At 41.1% G+C, this 20,113-nt stretch overlaps 1 protein-coding gene across 2 annotated transcripts in view; it reads right to left on the bottom strand.

Moving 5' to 3' along the window:
- LOC136878921 (homeobox protein prospero) overlaps nucleotides 1-5,842 on the bottom strand; it is a 30,863-nt gene extending 25,021 nt beyond the window's left edge. For both annotated transcript variants that reach the window (XM_067152534.2, XM_067152535.2), the window contains exon 1: nucleotides 1,824-5,842. In XM_067152534.2, coding sequence (XP_067008635.2) covers nucleotides 1,824-5,671 — 3,848 coding nt within the window. In that variant the 5' untranslated portion in view covers nucleotides 5,672-5,842. The remainder of the gene's footprint in view (nucleotides 1-1,823) is intronic.
- Nucleotides 5,843-20,113: the final 14,271 nt, after the last annotated feature.

Raw genomic sequence — 20,113 nt, 5'->3', positions numbered from 1 at the left:
TCTCGCAGGGTGGTGTAAAGTTTTCATAACAACATACTATTATTGGTTAAAAACTCGTGCAGTCTTTACAGACTATTGTTTCAAAACGGTATATTATAGTTTTCTAGAACGTTTGATAATCCCATCGCCAACCTGACATGCTCACGTCTCACAGGAGAGCAGAATGAGTAGTTCACAGAGCGCTCGTTTGCCAGCGCCACCATGCTATGAGACCGTCTTTTGTCTCCCCCCGCCCCTTCCCCCACTCTTGACTTTCATTTGTCCCAGACTTGTTGGTAAACAATCTCAAGAGCCATGTGCTGTGCAATGGAGAGCCTTTAGAATAAAAATGAAATTCAAAGAACTTAAACATTTCGTCGGGATGTTACCTTTAACATTGGAAGTTACTGGTGGCACAAGAATATACACGCACACTGAGTACAGACGATAGGCAAAATACGAATTGTAAAGGGTATCGTTAACATCCAAAATAATAGTACCATGTAAGCTTATATATGAAAAATGGCCCTACGTTTTCTTTTAGCTTGCTGCCGTAATCAGGAAGTGTAATACAATAACCTGGACAAAGCAGCATAGGCCCTACTTATTGATTACTAGAACTTACATGTTAATTATAACACAATTCTTTTGATGATATATTAAGATAAATTCGACAAATGAACCTATCGATGCCCAAATGCTACCTGAAAGATGTATTGCTGTGAAAACAGATCTGCTTACATGGCAATATGGGTAGAAAGTCACAAGCCTAATGTTTTCATTATAATCTATATACATTTTACTTTAATTTCGGCATTCATATTTTTACATTACTTTCAGCATTAAGTGGTCGCAAATGATTAAACCATTTTATGCAATAAATTGAATATGAAGGTCATACAAAAGCGTTAATTAAAACATACCATCAAGAAATGAGATACTTTAAAGGTCTTTTCAAATAAATTGTCAAGGGATGATAAGACATTGTTGTCATGATCAGTTTCTAACAGCAGAAATTTTAAAAACCAATTATCCACATGTTAAAATGAATGACAGGCATTCAAGAGTAGAACAATATACCATGCTGAATCAAAGTGCCATAAGCTCAGGTACAAAAAGAGGACTTGTGATATTTACAATGGGAGATAATCTTTACTCAAATAAAAGGCCAAAAATAATCATGTTTCACCCTTCCCAATGAAGACTTGAGATGGCAGTACACAGAACCATTGAGTACCAACTTTTAAAGAAATCAGCACTTTTAAATCCTCTCCATTCAAATGAAATATATGATGTCTGAACTAAGTATAATAGATACAACTGACTGACATCTACAACAACACTGAAGTTCGGAAATAATAATAATAATAATAATAATAATAATAATAATAATAATAATAATAATAATAATAATAATAATACACGGGAAAATTATGCATTACAGATAGTAAATTCTATGCAATAATATCAAGTAAGTTAACTGAAAAGTTAATGTTATCCCCCTTTGTCTATAACTGAACAGTTAAAAAACAAGTTGTTAAATTCCCTGATGCTTGACCTTTCACAAATAAGAATGATGAGACTATTTTTATAATTATCGCATGGAAATTATAATCTATCAGAAGGTATAAAAATAATCACACAAACTACAGTGAATTGATACTCCTACACAATACAAAGCAACAAACACTACAGCAATGCAGATAAGAGTGATGAACAACTGCATAATTAAACTGAGAACCCTACAACACTCAACTTCAGATACTAAAATGAGAAGAAATTTAAGATTAATAATGTGAAGTAAACAAGATTTTCAGACATGCTGAAATGTTGTAGGTACTCACCTCCCAAAAAGTGGATGCCACAGGTGCGGATGATTAGTCGTGCTGCCAACCTCAGGCGGTGGGTCGTCCTTGAGAAGTAACTTAGGGGTGATGGAAGGGTCGATCAGATGTTGTTTCACTTTCAACTTCGGAGCGGGCTTTCGAGACGGCGCCGGCGTCGCCCCTGACAGATCGAGCGGCTGTGGCAGGGGTACCAACTGCGGGATGCCATCATTATTCTGCTGATGTAAGTTGCTAGATTTACCAAGCGCTGCTAACAAGTGGCTGTGCTGTTGTTGTTGCTGCTTCGACTGATGTTGGGATGACACAACGTCCTGTCGCCTTGGAATAGATAACACGTTCATTAACGAACTACCATTTACTGATGATCGTGGAGTGGCACTCTTGTCCTCGTGTTTAAGATGTTTCACTGCAGCGGCTAAGTTGGCATTACTACCACCGTTCGTTCGACACCTTTGTAAATTGTACTGTTGGTGCAGTTGAGATGCAGTTCCGTAGCCGTTCGATGGCATATATAGATGGTTATTCCCGACATTTCGCTGTTGCTGCTGTTGTTGTTGTTGTGGCAACGGATGTGAAGAATGGAAGTTGTTGTGGATTACAGGACTAGTTCTTGCAGACGAGGAATTGAATTTTCTTGCTGCTTGAGGATATCTTCCACTGCTAGTAAAATTTTTACCTACGTTGTTAGTAACAGGCGCTGCTTTTGATAGTCTAATATTATTGTTATTGCTGCTGCTGTTGTTGTTATTGTTAGCAGCACTAGCAGACGCTTGAATCATAGCCTCATGCCATAAGGCTAAAGCTTGCTGTAGCTCCATCTGACTTTTATAATCAGTAGATGCAATATTAAAGGCAGCAGGGTTCGCGCCAGCAACAAATGGATATTGCCCTGAATTAGAAGGATAATTAGAAGGAAAAACAGCATTTAGCATAGCAAGAAATTCCTGATTATTCCCGCACTGAACTGCTGCTGCTTCTAGTTGACTCAGGTATGGCATCCACAACATCTGATTTAAAGCTGCAGCAGTAGCAGCATCCAGTTCTTGTTGTTGTTGTTGCTGCTGTTGTTGTTGCTGATGTTGATGTTGATGATGCTGCTGCTGCTTAAGCTGAGAGTCAAGAATTTCCTTTGCTACAGCTGCTGCCTGTTGCTGGTTCTGATACCTCTGCCATTCCAAGAAAGTGCCAAGAGTACTATAAGTTGATGTGTCATCCTCTTTGCTATTCTTATCAGGTTTCTGCAGAAGATGTTGTAAATGCGAAAGTGATACAACCAGCAGGTCGGGATCCCGAAGGAGTGTGGGATACGCAAGCGCTTCTGGTAGTCGCAATTCAGGCCTCAGAGCTAATAGCCTAGGAATTTCTTTCGCAGGGTTAGCTACAAGCTCCTGTAACCTATTTCTCGGTACCAATAACGGGTCTGGTACAGTAATGTCTGGATCTGATAGAACTTTCTTCAGCTGTGTTAAAGGATCCAGAGTAGGGCTGGGTGAAATAGACGCAGGTGCTGGTTCTGAAGTCAACAGTTCTAAGAGTCGAGATTTCCTTCCAGATTCAGTCATTTCTTCCTTTTTACTAGCCAAAGTGAGTTCAATTTCAGGTGATATTAAACTCACATTAGGCTGCCGACTAAGGAGATTCTTTAAAGTAATATCTTCCACCTTAAGGCGTTTAGGTTTAGGTTCGCCCTCAGGTGAGTCCTTCAATGGCCTAGCAGTTTTCCTACTTTCATCCGAACAGCTGACGGTTGGGCTGCCTGCGCCCCTGGCGGAGGATACTCCAAGGTCGAGAGGTTCTGGACCCTTATCAACATCCAAACTGAGTCGTCGGGACGCCTCATGGCACTTCCGTGGCGAGGAGAGCAGAGATTCGAGGAACATGGATTTGTGTAGCGTCTTAGGCTGATGCGCCGGCGCGGGAGGGAATGACTGGCTAGGGGAGAGCCTGGGTTGAGGGGACTGAACCACAGGAGGGATCACAGTAGACATACAACGAGGGATAATTTTAGGTATAGGAGTGCTTTGGTTATCATCACGGATTTTAGGAATACTTAAATCGGTAGGGGTGAGATCTTCTTCAACGCAATCTTCATCCATAACAGGTTCTTCAAATTCAGCTTCTCCTTCGCCATCAGCATATTCGCAGTTATTTACAATTTGTTCTTCAGTAGTCATGTCATCTTCCTCTTCTCCCTCCATGAGTTCATCTGGAAAATGCTCTTCTTCCTCGGCCATTTCCATTAATTGTTCATCACCTTCAGGAAGAGCTTCTTCATCTTCACAAACTCCTTCATCTTCTTCTTCTTTGGTTTCATCCTGATTATCGCATTCATCTTCTTCCATCACGGTTGACATGTGATTATCATGAATGGTTGAGACTAGTTCGTCATTGTTTTGATCGGCGGTCTCGCCATCTGTGAGAGAACAGTCAACTTGCTGCTCCTCAGCTGGTGGCGCCTCTATGCGGCCACTGTCGGTACCGCTGGAGGCTGCCGGGGCAGGTACACTCTCGGACGCTCGCGGCTGCTTCTCCGCTGCAGTGGGCACGACGGCCGCTGCTGCCACTGCAGGAGGCTGCTGTTCGTCACTAACCACGGTCGCACTTGAAGAAGCTGAAGCCAAACGTTCCGTTCGCGGAATAGCTCGCCACCCATGCGCAGTTTTAGTTAGTCTTATACGATTCCTCTTATCATAATCTTCACATAAAACTTCCACAATACGTGTATCGTCCTGTTTTATCCACACGAAGATTGGATTGACACGAGGGGTAGGGGGAGGTTCTTCGATAGCTACCTCAGGGCTACGCCTACGGTGACGATGTTTACGATGATGCCTATGATGATGCCTCAAACTTGAAGCATTAGAACAGTTTGAAGAAGTTGTCGAACACGATGTTGATCTTTTTCGTCTTTTTTTACCCCCACTACTACTCGACCTACGTTCCCTTCTTCTCCTTATTGCTTTTCGCGGCGAGTCTGATTTTCGATGACGCACTTTATTATTATTATTATTACTACTACCACCACGAGTTGTTGTCGTTGGAGTTTCTATTGCTACCGCCGTTGTCGCTACTGTCGTTGCCGCCACACCAGCGAGATGAGAAGAATAGGAATCACGTGATTCGTCATCACAATCGATCCTGGTGTGGTGTTGCGTTAGTAACGGTCTCCGCCGCTGGCGCGCGCCTGTCGCCTCCGCTTGGTTATTCTCTCCCCGCTCCACAGCACTCACTAACTCCTGCAAGAGAGAGCGCACCTCCCTAGCACTGTCACTCGGCTGGTCACCGTTCAGACTGGTTCGGCCCAGCCGTTCAACACTAATGCGCCCGTCCGTACTAAGAGAACGTAATAAATCTGTCGGAAGAGTGTTTAAAACCACTGTACAACCACTCCCACCATCAGCACACGGTACTTTATTATTATTATTATTATTATTAGTATGATGATGATGATGACCGTCAGTAGCACTACTACACACACTCGAGTCACTCACATCACCACCACCGAATAAACGGAGTAGTTTTTCGGCATCTTCTTCTTCCTCGACACCACCTCCATGTTCACTACTATTCACCATTATAACACCACCATAGCTCCCCGGTTCGTCCGCACTGAACCGAACTCCACTGTCGTCAGAATCAATGTTGTTATTATCAACCACACTGACCTGTTTCATCCTACCGGCCTCCCCCAATGGAATAAGCGGAGGGATTGGAGGCAGGGAAGGATGATATTCCTGTTTCACTAGGTCATCGTCATCACCCACAAACGTAAATCCAAATTCACGGGCGTGGCGTGAAAGATCTCCAGCCCCGAACCACTGTGGAACACTCAGTGTGGAGCTCATACTTTTTAAACGTTAGCCCCACATTTTAAAAACACTTTTAACACTCACACGCGACGTAAAATAGAGAGAAATAATAATAGTAAACACTACACTTTTTTTCCTCCATTAACTGTAACTCTCTCTCTCACCTGTGTTACTTAACACAATCTCCTATGTTGAGGTACGCGTTAGTACTGCTGCTCTACACGAACCGAAAGCCACTGCTCTGCTGTCCATACGAACTCGCCCGAGTAAACGATTCCGAACGCAGCCGAAGTTAGTGTGACGTCAACGAGCAATAGGCCTATGAGAGGGGGAGGACTTTGCCCTGGGTAAAAAAGAGGGGCAGAGAGGGGGAAAGAGGGGCGTGGTATTCTCATCCGTAACACTCCCCCTTGCCTCCCCCACTCTTGCTTGTGTGCTGAACTTCTGTTGGCCTTGACTCGCACGCTTGATCGCTGAGTCCCTCCACCCTGGATCTAATCCTATTTGTTTTTTTGTTTTATTCCTTCTCTCTTTCATCTCTCTCTCTCTCTCCTTCATTCCTTCCTTGCTTCGCAGGTTTCTCGTCTATTCTTTCTTACAGCACACGGCACGGCGCGGCGATATAACCAGACAATACTCAACCCAGCCACAACCCCAATCCTTAAACTGTATTTGTACAAACCACTCAAGAAGCAGGGCAGCCAACGTTTGAAACTGGAACTTTGAGAGAAACTGGTTCGCTGGCCCGCTCGCTACCTAGCGCATTCAAGTCAATATTATCTCCTCACCCAACACACACGTGAATGAGTTCAAATGTAGAACAAAAAGTAGTTTCCGTTTTAATTATATAAAGTGGAAGAATAGGATCTTGATAAGGCAATTGACCAATCTGTTTCAGGTCACAGTAACAAATGTCATCAGTTTGTAGAAAAATCTGGTCTTCACTAATGCCACTGTAAGTTATTAACAGTAGATAACAAAGTGTGAACAAGGGTGATAGCCAGAAACAAGTAATGTACACGCGTAGGTAAATAAACATACATTTCTTAACAAAGAGCATTGGTTTGGTTCCTCGAAAGTGTTCACAAATAATCTCAAAATACCATTCAACGCAGGACCATGAAAGCAAAACACACTGAATTCTTTACGTTAGGATTGGAGCTCCAGATATTATTAGCAAGCGGTGAAGATCTTGTTTTTATCAGGTGTTTATTTTTTTTACTCTTTCTTTAGAAATCTGAAGCTTTACATGGAATCTGTTAACTTGCACGAGGTTTTAGGATAACATACCGTCTGCATCTCTGTAATATTATCTTTTATTATTTTGATTACTTTTGTTTGTGAATACTTATTTCTTCTAGTATCATTCTTTCCTCTCATAACCTTGATTCTTATAATATTGTATGTTGTTAGTATTTACATTTATGGCTGGTTTAGCCCTCCAACGACACCTCCCCAAAATCTTGCAGTGAACTGTATCAAGCGAAAAGAAGCGAGTGATAGCTTACTACATAACAGAAATAGTTTTATTAAAATATTATGGAGCGTTGTGGCAACTATTAATAACAAGCTTCTTTAGACAAATAGCTGTAGATATCCCAACGTCACTGGATACACTTTCAGTTACGAGAAAACTTATTAGGAAAAGTTTTTTCTCTTAGGATGTAAAATCGCAACAATCGCAGTTATCTGCAGATTACATTGAAGGAATTAAGTACAGGATTTTAGAACTGTCTGAGTTCAGACATACTTTTATGTCATCTGAAGCGAGGCCAACAGTGGAAGAATGTAACGATTCGCGAAGGCCTTCCTCCGCTACCTCAGAGGTAAACAATGACGGTTCTAAAACTGCCGTGAGGTCTGATTTATAACTATTCGAACTTTCCAAACATTCGTCGTAGCATCTGCAACTTTATATTTAGTCCATATTATTTGAGAATCAGCCTTTACGGACAAAATCTTCAAGAGTTATCCCAAATCTAAACATTGCCTTTTAAAAAGAAATAAGTTGGCGTTTCTTTTATCTCAAAAAAGCAAATTAAAGCACATGCACATTGCACTTCGGTTTTACATGTTGTTCAAATAAAAGGAAGTGATATACAACCGCAAATATTTGTAAAAATTGCTATATACTACGTAACATTTGTCAGTGCCGCTTCTAAAACAAACTCGGGCAACATGCGATTGAATGTCTTGCTCTTTTTCCTTCTGTTATCAGGTGTTCGAGCAAATATGTCTCTGCATTGAAGCTGGAAATAACAGGAATGATTTGAAAGTTCTCAGTTTGAAGAGTAACCGCCGCCTAGAATCGAAGAAGCCGTTGCGCTGGAAGTAGGGAAGAAGCACGTTGGAGATTATTTCTGGTTGGTTGCGCCGTGCTCCTATGGCCTTGGCGACTGGATCACATGTCTTCTTGTTCACGTGTAGGAGGTCGGTCTTGCCTCCACAGTTCCTTCTTTATTTTAGGACAAAGATACATGCTGCCAGAAGATGCTGAGAACCTCCCGCAGATTTCATTTCTTGTTATAAGGACTAGTGCGTTGTTGAAAACTTAATAAATGCATTTCATTAAGAAACAAACTCTTCTTTTGACAACGATAGTCAACCAAAATGGTTCCAATAATAATAATAATAATAATAATAATAATAATAATAATAATAATAATAATAATAATAATAATGTTTTGATACGCTATTCATGTAAGTGCCTTTGTTACTTCGATGTTAGAGGCTACGTATTTGATCCCAGACTTCTCCAGTTGGAAGGAAAATATTGTTGAAACTGCTCTTCGAGAGAAAGGAAACAAAATAATTCTGAAGGAGTGAGTTATCGGACGAAATTTTCTTTACATAGGTCTGTTTTCAGACCAATTTTGCTGTTCGGGACTGAAACCGGATGGACACAGTATATCCCGTACCGGTAAGTTGGAAGTAACGAAGATGTTTGCTGGTACAAATAGGTGGGAACAATGCCAGGAAAGTACTTGAAATGAGGTGATAAAGGCTAAGTTAGGAATAAACTCGATGAATGAGGCTGTACGCATAAATCGGCTTCGATGTGAGGCGCATGGAGGAGGTTATGTTACCTAGTAGAATAATGAATTCGGCCATAGAGGTTGAGAGATATAGAGATTCACCAAGACGACGATAGTTAGATTCATTTTTTTAACGACTTAATGATAAGAGTTGTGGAACCAAACGAAGCCACTAAAGGAATGTAGAGACGCTTAATGAATTCACAGAGGTTTGCAGACCGAACGCTGTAAGGTATAACGGTCCGTAATGAAGATGTTCGTATCCTTCATAATCTTTCAGTTTTTACTTGTTACTGCGTGGTATAGCTCAGTAGACGTATTCGAGACTCGTCAATAATTTAGAAATAAACTTTCAATTTGTACGAAATATGTTCATTAGTTGATTATTGTGAGACTTTTGTTAGTAAAATGGACGATAAGAAGTCGGTTACTTTTTTTTTTTATCTCAGTGAAGACCAGTGAAGATTTAAATCATAAGGAAGCTTTTTATGGGAAACGTAACATCTTTTAAGAACAACATATCACAATCCTTTCACTTTTTAGTGATATATAATTTCTTACGTGACATACAGACTTGTACGAATGTGCCTTTTTGTCACGGACCTTCCACGGGCAATATACACATCAAATCTCAACGACTTGGGGATGGAAGAACAGATTCAATATACAGTTATTATTAAAGGACGTGAAGATATGTTAACAACCACACACATTTACATATTTCCACACCGTGGAACGGAAAGAATGTTGTATTAAGTAAAGGACTCATGTTAAGTCACAGTATTTCTGTTATCATCAGTTAATATTCGTAATGGAAAAAAAGAGGTTATTGTATCACACTCTGACGGGGGAATGGTGATGAAGTTGGCAGTGTTCAATGAGCGTGCTTGTAGTGGGCTGCTACCATGCGGAGGAATGTCTTACTTGCGCAAACACATACAACCAACAGATGGCTCTGGCGAGGCAAACCACGCACGCTCCACTTCAAAGTGAACAATGCTCTACTGGGGCGTCAGAACACGTGGCGTGAGGAGCTGTTGTCTACGTTATATACAGTGCGGGCATGGGGAAGTGATAATTAACTTAAACCAGCCTAAAACATTAATCTTGGAGAGGCGGAAGAGAAAAATCTAACCACACAAGGGTGGTGGGGTTTAGTGATTGGACGGGGGAGGAGAGAACTGTCATCGCTCTATTGTTAGGAACTTGTTGGATGACATTCCATTTGACTGTTCAATCTCCATTGAAAGCTTGATGATTACTCTTCAATTTCTGGCTGTAGCCTGGCGCCATCTTTATGTACTGTATTCTGGGATATCCAGCCTACAGACAGATTTTTTTTTTTTTTTTTTTCATACCGGTAGAGTAGAGATTTTCATGAATTTGATGGATTGTTAACGATTTGCCACACGGAATTTTAATATTTTGTAAGAAAGAACCGAGTTCGTTGGAGGAATTTTTCGTACATCGTTCTGTTTCCAGTTCGATTTTGCTGTTTGGGATCAGTGTAGCTTAGGCTTTTCAAAAGCAGGTTATTTGATTTTAATTTGATTTGTTTATCAATAACAGAGTAATATTCCAATTACAGATTAGATAATAATAATAATAATAATAATAATAATAATAATAATAATAATAATAATAATTTCTTTTTTTTAATTTGCTTTACGTCGCATCGACACAGATGAGTCTTATGGGACGATAGGGTAGGAAAGGGCTAGGCGTGGGAAGGAAGCGGCCGTGGCCTTAATTAAGGTACAGCCCCAGCATTTTCTCTTGTTATGAGAGTATTTAGAGTTTGTAGTAAGGATGTAAATGAGAGGGCTTATAAGTCCCTGGTAAGACCGCAGTTAGAGTATGGCTTCAGTGTGTGGGACAGTCAGCAGGACTGGTTGATACGAGAACTGTAAAACGTTCAAAGGAAAGCAGCACGATTTGTTCTGGGCGATTTCCGACAAAGGAGTAGTGTTACTAAAATGTTGCACACTTTGGTCTGGGAAGACTTGGGAATAAGGAGACGAGCTGATCGACTAAGTGGTATGTTTCGAGCTGTCAATGGTGAGTTGGTGTGGGATGACAAAGCAGAAGGATAAGCTCGAGTGGACCTTTTAAAAGTAGGAAAGATTATGACGACAAAGTTGGAATTCAAGAGGACAAATTGAGGCAAATATTCATTTACAGCGCGAGGTGGTGGTGGCGATTATTGTTTTAAGAGGAAATACAACTAGGCAACCATCCTCTAAATAACACTAATCAGAGAGAAAAAATGGAAGGGGTCCGACACTTCGAAAAATGAAGGTATCGGCCAAAGGAAGATAAAGGCCGCGAAGGGCGTGTAAATGAAAGACTCCCTAGCTCTCGCAAACCTAATAGCGTCGGGGTCGGAAAAGAACAAGAATCGACCAAGGGAGGTCGGATAAGGAGCCAGGCACAAGTAAGTGGAAGCAATGCCAGGACTCAGCTAAGGGCCCCGTGGTCGCCAACCAACGCTCCAAAGTTCAGAGCCCCTGAGGCCCCTTTTAGCCGCCTCATACGACAGGCAGGGGATACCGTGGGTGTTATTCTACTGCCCCCACCCACAGGGGGAAACAGCGCGAGGAGTAAGGGATTGGAATAAATTATCAAGGGCAATTTTCAATACATTCCCAAGTTCGTAGAAAATATTCAAGGAAAACCTAGATAACTTAAACGATTGTAAATAAATGTAAATATGAGGTAAACAATTTATAGGAAATCTGCCACCTTGGCGACAGCCTTAAATGCAGATCATTGATTGACTGATTTGCGTGGTGTGAAAATCAGAAACCACGGAAAACCACCTTCAGGGCTGCCGACAGTGGAGGTCGAACCCACTATCTCCCGAATGCAAGCTCACAGCTGTGCGCCCCTAACAGCACGACCAACTCGCTCGCTAATAATAGTAATAATAATAATAATAATAATAATAATAATAATAATAATAATAATAATAATAATAATAATGACTTCACAAACCCATCAGGTTAGGAAGAAAGAACAAGGGAATAGATATCAGTTGTCTAGCATTTGCCGATGATTTAGCAATACTTGCAGATACCATAGAAACAGCAACAAAACAAATCGAAGTTCTGAAAGAGATGGCTGGGAAAGTGGGTCTACAGATTTCCTTCGAGAAAACACAATGTCTGTTGAACTTGAAAGACGCACCGGATGAAATGAAATGTCGTATGGCTTTTAGTGCCGGGATATCCCAGGACGGGTTCGGCTCGCCAGGTGCAGGTCTTTCTATGTGACTCCCGTAGGCGACCTGTGCGTCGTGATGAGGATGAAATGATGATGAAGACAACACATACACCCAGCCCCCGTGTCATTGGAATTAACCAATTAAGGTTAAAATCCCCGACCCGGCCGGGAATCGAACCCGGGACCCTTTGAACCGAAGGCCAGTACGCTGACCGTTCAGCCAACGGGTCGGACGCCGGATGAAATTAAAACAAAATACGGGAATATCAGGAGGGTTCACACATTCAAGTACCTCGGAGAGATGATACAGGCAAATGAGATGGAGAAATCAGCTTACGAGCAGAGAAGACAAAAGATGACCAGAGCATTCTGGAAGACTGGGAACATCTACAATTAATCATGTCTATCACGTAACACCAAAGTGAGACAAACCTGAAACCCTGTACGCATCTGAAACATTGGTCTTTAATCGAAAAGGTGAACTAGAAAACATCAAGAAACTAGAGAGAGGAATTGTCAGGAAAGTTCTAGGACCCAAAAAGACACAAGAAGGATACCGGTTGCAAAGCAGACAGGAGACTGAGCAGATATCCAACATAGTACACGACATGATGAAACGTCGACTGAAATTCTATGGTCACATCAAGAGAATGCCGGACAATCGGCTGACTAAACACATCTTGGAATACACCGAAAGCGTAAAGACCATGAAGTGGATCGCCGAAGTTAGAGAAGACTTGAAGGATTCTGGCATCACAGATTCGGACATACACGACAGACGGATATTCAGACAAAAAGTACGTAAGTGGAAAGTGGGCCGGGAGGTCAAGGAATTGAAGACTGGAACAACTTGGTGTGAAGAAAGGAAGAAAGCACACAGTCAGAAGATGAAAGAAGTTGTGGCGCCTTAGGAAATCTCACATCAAGAAAACGCTTGACGTGGTCCATTAGTGGTCTATACGAATAAGTGAATGACTGGATGAATAATAATAATAATAATAATAATAATAATAATAATAATAATAATAATAATAATAATAATAATAATAATAATAATAATAATAATAATAATAATAATAATAAACAATATGCAATATTACGTATTTACAATGTTTGAAATGTCCAACGTGCCCTTTGTTAGCATCGATATATGCATCAACCCACTGTCGTATTGAATCCCTGATGCGCTGATGTAACCGGTTGATGCAGGTACAAGATCATATCAGTGCTAACCGTGCGCATTTTGAACATTTTATATACCGGTAACAGAGAGTTTCATGTGGTATGCTGGTACCGTTCTGTTCCTGTCTGTTTCCCATGATTACTGTACTATGCAGAGTTGTAGAAAATGAGTTCTAACATGGACATGCAGGAAGTTTTCAGGGTTTACAACGGGGTTTACTCAGTCTAGTTCCTTGGCCGGATGCTCAGCGTTCTGGTTTTCGGTTCAGCAGGCTCCGGGTTCGATTCCCTGGCTGGTCAGGCTGTAGAACTGGGCCAGATTCACATTAAGTGCCGTCCCCAATAAATAGGGAAAACGCAAGGAAGAAAAATGAGGGTTTACTCCATTTCACGAGTATGATTGACTAGGGCTGCAACTACCAGCGCTGAAATTACAAGAGTCACCGGAATATTTAGAGAAAATTAAGGACAACTGAACTGCATCAAATAAACTGACGTTAACAGCGAGAGTGTCTGTAAGCCTACTCCTCACGACAAAAGAAAGATGGCAACTGTTAAGATAAGAAAATATGTTTCATTTAGTCTATATAATACACTTACCAGTCCTAACCTAATATTCTGAAATATGATACATACATACAAACATACATCTTCATTATAGAGTGTTATGCCTTTCAGCGTTCAGTCTGCAAACCTATGTGTAACTTGCTAAACACAGCCACAATTCTCTTTCTGTAACTAGCGCTGTGACCTCGTTTACTTACATACCTAATATCTTTGAATCATTAGAAACTGAGTCTAACCATCGTCGTCTTGGTATCCCTTTACTTCTCTTACCCTCCATGACCAAGACCATTATTCTCCTACGTAACCTATCCTCCTCCATTCACCTCACATGACCCCACAACCGAAGCCGGTTTGTGTGTACAGCATCAACAAGCGAGTTCATTCCTAACAGCCTTTATCTCATTCAGATCATTCTAGCTACTTCTAATTTTCATATCATATTTATTGCACCTATTTTCAAGTTCCAAGATATTAGACTACAGGCTTTCAGCACAATCTGTCAGTATGACCAAGTCGTCGGCATAGGCCAAACTCCTTACCACCTTTCCACCTTTTCACTTAACCTCATCCCTCCCTGCCACTTCATACCTTTCACTAGATGATCCATGTAGACTATGAACAACAAAGGTGAAAGATTACAGCCTTATCTAACCACTGTAAGTACCTTGAACCAAGAAATCATTTTACCATCAATTATAACCGAAGCCCAATATGTCAACCTAAATGTCTTTGATTGTTTATTAATAATCTACCCTTAATCCTATAGTCCTCCAGTACGGCGAACATTTTTTCCCCTCGCTACTCAGTCATATGCCTCCTCTGGATCTACGAAACATAACTTAAACATAACTGTCTATTCCTCTAGTAGCAGTTTTCAGTTACTTGCCGCATACTGAAAATCTGATCCTGACAGCCTCTCTGTGGTCTGAAACTACGTTGGTTTTCATCCAACTTAGTCTCAACCGTAAATGGTGCTCTTCCTCCCAAACTGCCATTGAACACCTTGCCTGGTATAGCCTACTCATCAATGAAATACCTCGCTAGTTGGTACAATCCTTGCTGTTCCCTTGCTTAAAGACTGGTGCAAATACAGCTTTCGTCCAATCAGAAGGTACCTCACTAACATTCCATGCTAATATTATTACTCTATAAAGACATTTCATCCCTTCCTTCTCACTATATTTCGCCAGTTCAGGTCTAATTTCATTTATTTTTGCTGCTTTATGACAATGGAGTTTATTTTCCACCCTTTCCACTTCCTCAAGAGTAATTTCACCAGCACCATTGACACCATTGTCCTTTTCCCCATGAGCTCGGTTGTTTACGATGTCACCAGAAACATTTCCTTTTTTTACGTTGAGAAGATTTGATAAAGATAATGAAAGTAATCTTCTTCGTCTTCTTCTTGAGGGCCTTTTTCACCCAATTTATTTGGGTCGGCGAAAATTGTTGGGTTGCCCCCGTTTAATGGCCGGATGCCCTTCCTGAAGCTACCCTGATGTATTCACTATTACGTGTTTCTGTGGTGGTCGGTAGTGTGATGTGTTGCTGATACGGGTGATGGTTTTGGTGGAGATTATTGTTTTAAGAGGAAGTACAACTAAGCAACCATCATCTATATAACACTAATCAGAGAGAAAATAACGGAAGGGATCCGACACTTGGAAAAATGAAGAGATCGGTCAAAGGAAGACCAGGGTCACGAAGGGCGTGAAAATGAAAGACTCTCTAGGTCGGAAAATAACAAGAGTTGACCAAGGGAGGTCGGATAAGATAGATGAAAGTGAGGAGCCTGGCACAAGTAAGTGGAAGCAATGTCAGGACTCAACTAAGTGCACCATGCTCGCCATCCCACGTTACCAAGTTGTGAGCCCCTAGGGCCCCTTTTGTTCGCCTCTTACGACAGGCAGGGGATACCGTGGGTGTTATTCTACCGCCCCCACCCACAGGAGGATGGCATGGGCGACTACCAGGCATAGTTCTTTTCTTCTTCTTTTTTATCTGTTTACCTTTCAGGGTCGGTTTTTCCCTCGGACTCAGCGAGGGATCCCACCTCTACCGTCTCAAGGGCAGTGTCCTGGGGGTTCAGACTCTGGGTCGGGGGATACAACTAGGGAGGATGACCAGTACCTCGGCCAGGAGGCCGCACCTGCTATGCTGAACAGGGGCCTTGCGGGGGGATGGGAAGATTGGAAGAGATAGATAAGGAAGAGGGAAGGAAGCGGCCGTGGCCTTAAGTTAGGTACCATCCCGGCATTTGCCCGGAGGAGAAGTGTAAAACCATGGAAAACCACTTCCAGGATGGCTGAGGTGGGAATCGAACCCACCTCTACTCAGTTGACTTCCCGAGGCTGAGTGGACCACGTTCCAGCCCTCGTACCACTTTTAAAATTTCGTGGCAGAGCCGGGAATCGAACCCGGGCCTCCGGGGGTGGCAGCTAATCACACTAATCACTACACTACAGAGGCGGCATTATTTCTTTCTTCACACAAAATTAATTTCAGTTCAACATTTTCAAAGAGCAATAACCTCCGGCCTATCCTTGGTGAAGACTGACAAAACGTATGACTGATCCTGTGTTTTATATGACTGATAAGACGCTGTTGTATAAAACGCATCATGACGTGTTGTTGCACGCAGCGGAACGGTTCCTGTTTGGACGTAGCCTAAGTGGAGGGGTGTGTCCAATGGTTGCGTGTTCCTGTGGTAGCTGTCAATGTGATGTGTACATGGAAATGAGGAGGTGTAGGGCCTGTGTTCCCAGTCCCCGAGCCAGAGGAATTAACCAACTCGGCCGAGAATCAAACCCTGTACTCTCTGAACTGAGAGCCGCAATGCTGTTCATTCAGCCAAGGAACAGGATACAACATGTATTGCATTAAAAATCTTGCCGAACGAGTTGCCTGCGTGGTACGCGTCTAGTACTGTAGGCTTGCATTTGAAAAGTGATGAGTTCGAAGCGAAGACGGTAAATTAACTCCCCAGGTAAAAAAAAAAGAAAAACCGTAAATTGCCTGCTGTTTACATGAGTTACGATACGTAAATCGCCTCTTCCTTACCTACGAAAGCGAACATACTTCCCGTTTGTACGAGCACTATTGTAATCACTAGGGCTCGGATGTTTAAGACCTAAAAATAGCGCAAATAAGCAAGCAAATATGACCTTAAAAGTGATGAAATATGACCTCAAAAGAGACGAAATATGACCTCAAAAGTGGAGAAATATGACGTAAAAACTACAATGATCCCCAAAGGGAACTTTCACCCCATCAACGCAGGACTTTTATATGACCGGAAAATTATTAACCTAATATAGACATTTTTTAATAAATTATAAATCGAAAGGGCAATTCCTTTGATACATATTTGTTAACTTAATTCTTTGTTCTTACTTTCATATTATACTAGTTTTCTGAATATACATGTTTAGCAGTTATTCACAGCCTACAAAGAATTGTCCTTGGTTCACTTATCGAACATTTGTGAATACATAGCTATAAAGTACCGGTGCTAAGATTATCAGATCACACACTATTTTAAAAGTCAAAACATGTTTGCAAACGAGAAAACTAGAAATCAATCTATTTTTTAAATTTTGGAACGTTCAAGCCTAGATTTCATTAATATTATTACACGCGTTTAAGTTTAAATAGAGCACCACAAAACGAATTAAGTAGATTTCTTTCAATACATTATGGTAGGGCGGCAGGGCCTATAGTGCAAACTAACATACCTTTTTCATTCTTCTCCGTAGGGAGAACTGAAGTGTATGACAAGATTAATCTTCAAATAATCAGGCGTGACCTCCGATTATCACTTAACACATTCTTGTAAGAACAGAAGCTCCTTTCTATATCACAAGATTATTGGTGCATATTTAAATCATGTAAAAGGAGCAGTGAAGTCTATGGCCTTCATTCTATACAAACGGTACTCCACTTGTATTAACTGCAGATGTGATACCGAGAAGCAGTTTGTGAACACTAGTTCGCATTCGATAAGTTGAAGATGATTTTGCACAGCTGTATCTGTCGTCAGACCGCCGAAATGTGACCGAAATATGACGTTTCTACGAAAATAGGTCAAAATATGACCTTTTGACAAAAAATAGCCAAAATATGCATTTATATGACAAATAAAAGTCACTTAATTGCGATGATTTTCACCTGAATTGCACCAAAATCCAGTCAGGCAAGAAAATAGAGACAAAGAAGAAATATGACTTTTCCTAAACATCCGAGCCCTAGTAATCACATTTTCATTCTCTTCCACAAAATCGGGACAGTGGTAGTAGTAGTAGTAGTTGTAGTTGTTGTTCTTGTCGTTGTTTGAGTCATTAGTCCATAGACGGGTTTAATGCAGCCCTGCATGCCACCCTATCCTTTGCTAACCTTTTCATTTCTACGTAACTACTAAATCCTTCATGTGCTCTAATCTGCGTGTTATATTTATACCTTGGTCTACCCCTACCGTTCTTATCGTCTCCACTGCCCTCAAAAATAAATGAAACTAGTCCTGGGTGTCTTAAGGTGTGTTCTATCATTCTATCCCTTCTTCTCGTCAAATTTAGCCAAATCGATCTCCTCTTACCAATTCGATTCAGTATCTCTTCATTCGTGATTTGATCTACCCATCTCACCTTCAGCATTCTTCTGTAACACCGCACTTTAAAAGCTTCTATTCTCTTTCTTTTTGAGTTAGTTATCGTCCATGTTTCACTTCCATACAATGCCACGCTCCAGACGAAAAGTCTTCAAAAACATCTTTCTAATTCCTATATCAATGCTCGAAGTGACCAAATTTCTTTTCTTAAGAAAGGCCTTCTTTGCTTGTGTTAGTCTGCATTTTATGTCCTTACTTCTGCGATCATTAGTTATTTTACTACCGAAGTATATCCCTTTAAGACTTCATCTCCTAATCTGATATTTCCTGCATCACCTGACTTCGTTCGACTACACTCCATTACTTTTATTGTGGACTTATTTATTTTCATCTTGTGCTCCTTCCCTCAGACTCTCTCCATGACATTCAACAACTTCTCCAACTTCTCAGATAAAATAACCATATCATCAGCAAATCTCAAGGTTTTGTTTTTCTCTCCTTGGGTTCCCTTTCCAAATTCCTCTTTGCCTTCCTTTATCACCTGTTCTATAGATACATTGAAAAGGAGGGGGACAAAACTGCGGCCTTGCCTCACTCCTTTCTGGATTGCTCCTTCGTTTTCCAAACCCTCGATTCTTATCACACCGAGCTCGATAGCTGCAGTCGCTTAAGTGCGGCCAGTATCCAGTATTAGGGAGATCGTGGGTTCGAGTCACACTGTCGGTAGCCCTGAAGATGGTTTTCCGTGGTTTCCCATTTTCACACCTTCCTGCTTCTAGCCCTTTCCTGTCCCATCGTCGCCATAAGACCTAACTGCGTCGGTGCGACGTAAAGCAACTTGCAAAAAAAAAAAAGATTCTTATCACTGCAGACTGTTTTTTGTACAGATTGTAGATAATTTTTCTTTCTCGGTATCTGATCCCGATCACCTTCAGAATCTCATATAGCTTGGTCCAATCAACATTATCGAATGTCGCTTCTAGATCTACGAACGCCATGTACGTGGGTTTGTCCTTCCTAATTCGGTCCTCTAAGATCAGACGTAAAGTGGGGATCGCTTCACGTGTTGCTGCATTTCTTCTGAAGCCAAACTGATCTTCTTCCAATTCAGCTTCAGCTTGTTTTTCCGTTGTTCTGTAAATAATAGTGTTAACATTTTGCAGGCGTAAGTTACTAAACTAATGGTGCGGTAGTTATCAGACTTGTCAGCACCTGCTTTCTTAGGGATACTTATAACCACATTCTACCTAAAATAGGATGGCACTTCTCCTGTATCATTCATCTTACACACTAAATGGAATATACGTAACAAAAGTCGACGGATTATTGACGAAAGAGTTTTCTTGCAAGTGAAGTAGTAAAAATAAACCTCTTTCACACTAAAAACATGAATACAGCACTCACGTGTTTTGCAGCAGGGATAAACTTACTTGCACAATAGGTATCTTAGTTCGAGCTGTGTTCTTCCTTCTTTACTGACGGAAATTCTTGCATGCAATCATCCTTAAATATTGTCTTTCCTTCTAAAGCTATTACATATCTTTAAAAGATTCTCATAGACATAAAACTCTTATGCTATTCTCATAATAAATAGAAGTACACGTATGGACCTCACACAAAGGAATCTACACACCAACACGTACATCAAGCAAAGAGGAAACCGAATCGGAAATGGTATTCCAAGCGGATCCGGCAATGGTATTTCTGGCATCTGTTGTACAACATGAGATTGATTACTCGAGAATGGAGAGGAAAGTGACTCTAGATGAAAGTTTGATTTATATCATATTATAATACAAAATTTTACAGGATTTTTTCCTGTGAAAGGATAGCCTATTCTCATTTACGACCGGCAATAATAATCTTCTT

Source organism: Anabrus simplex, chromosome 8 (assembly GCF_040414725.1).
Source record: "Anabrus simplex isolate iqAnaSimp1 chromosome 8, ASM4041472v1, whole genome shotgun sequence".
NCBI classification, from domain to species: Eukaryota; Metazoa; Arthropoda; class Insecta; order Orthoptera; family Tettigoniidae; genus Anabrus; species Anabrus simplex.
Note: the sequence above shows the minus strand (reverse complement) of the source record. Positions and strands in the feature narration are given on the sequence as shown.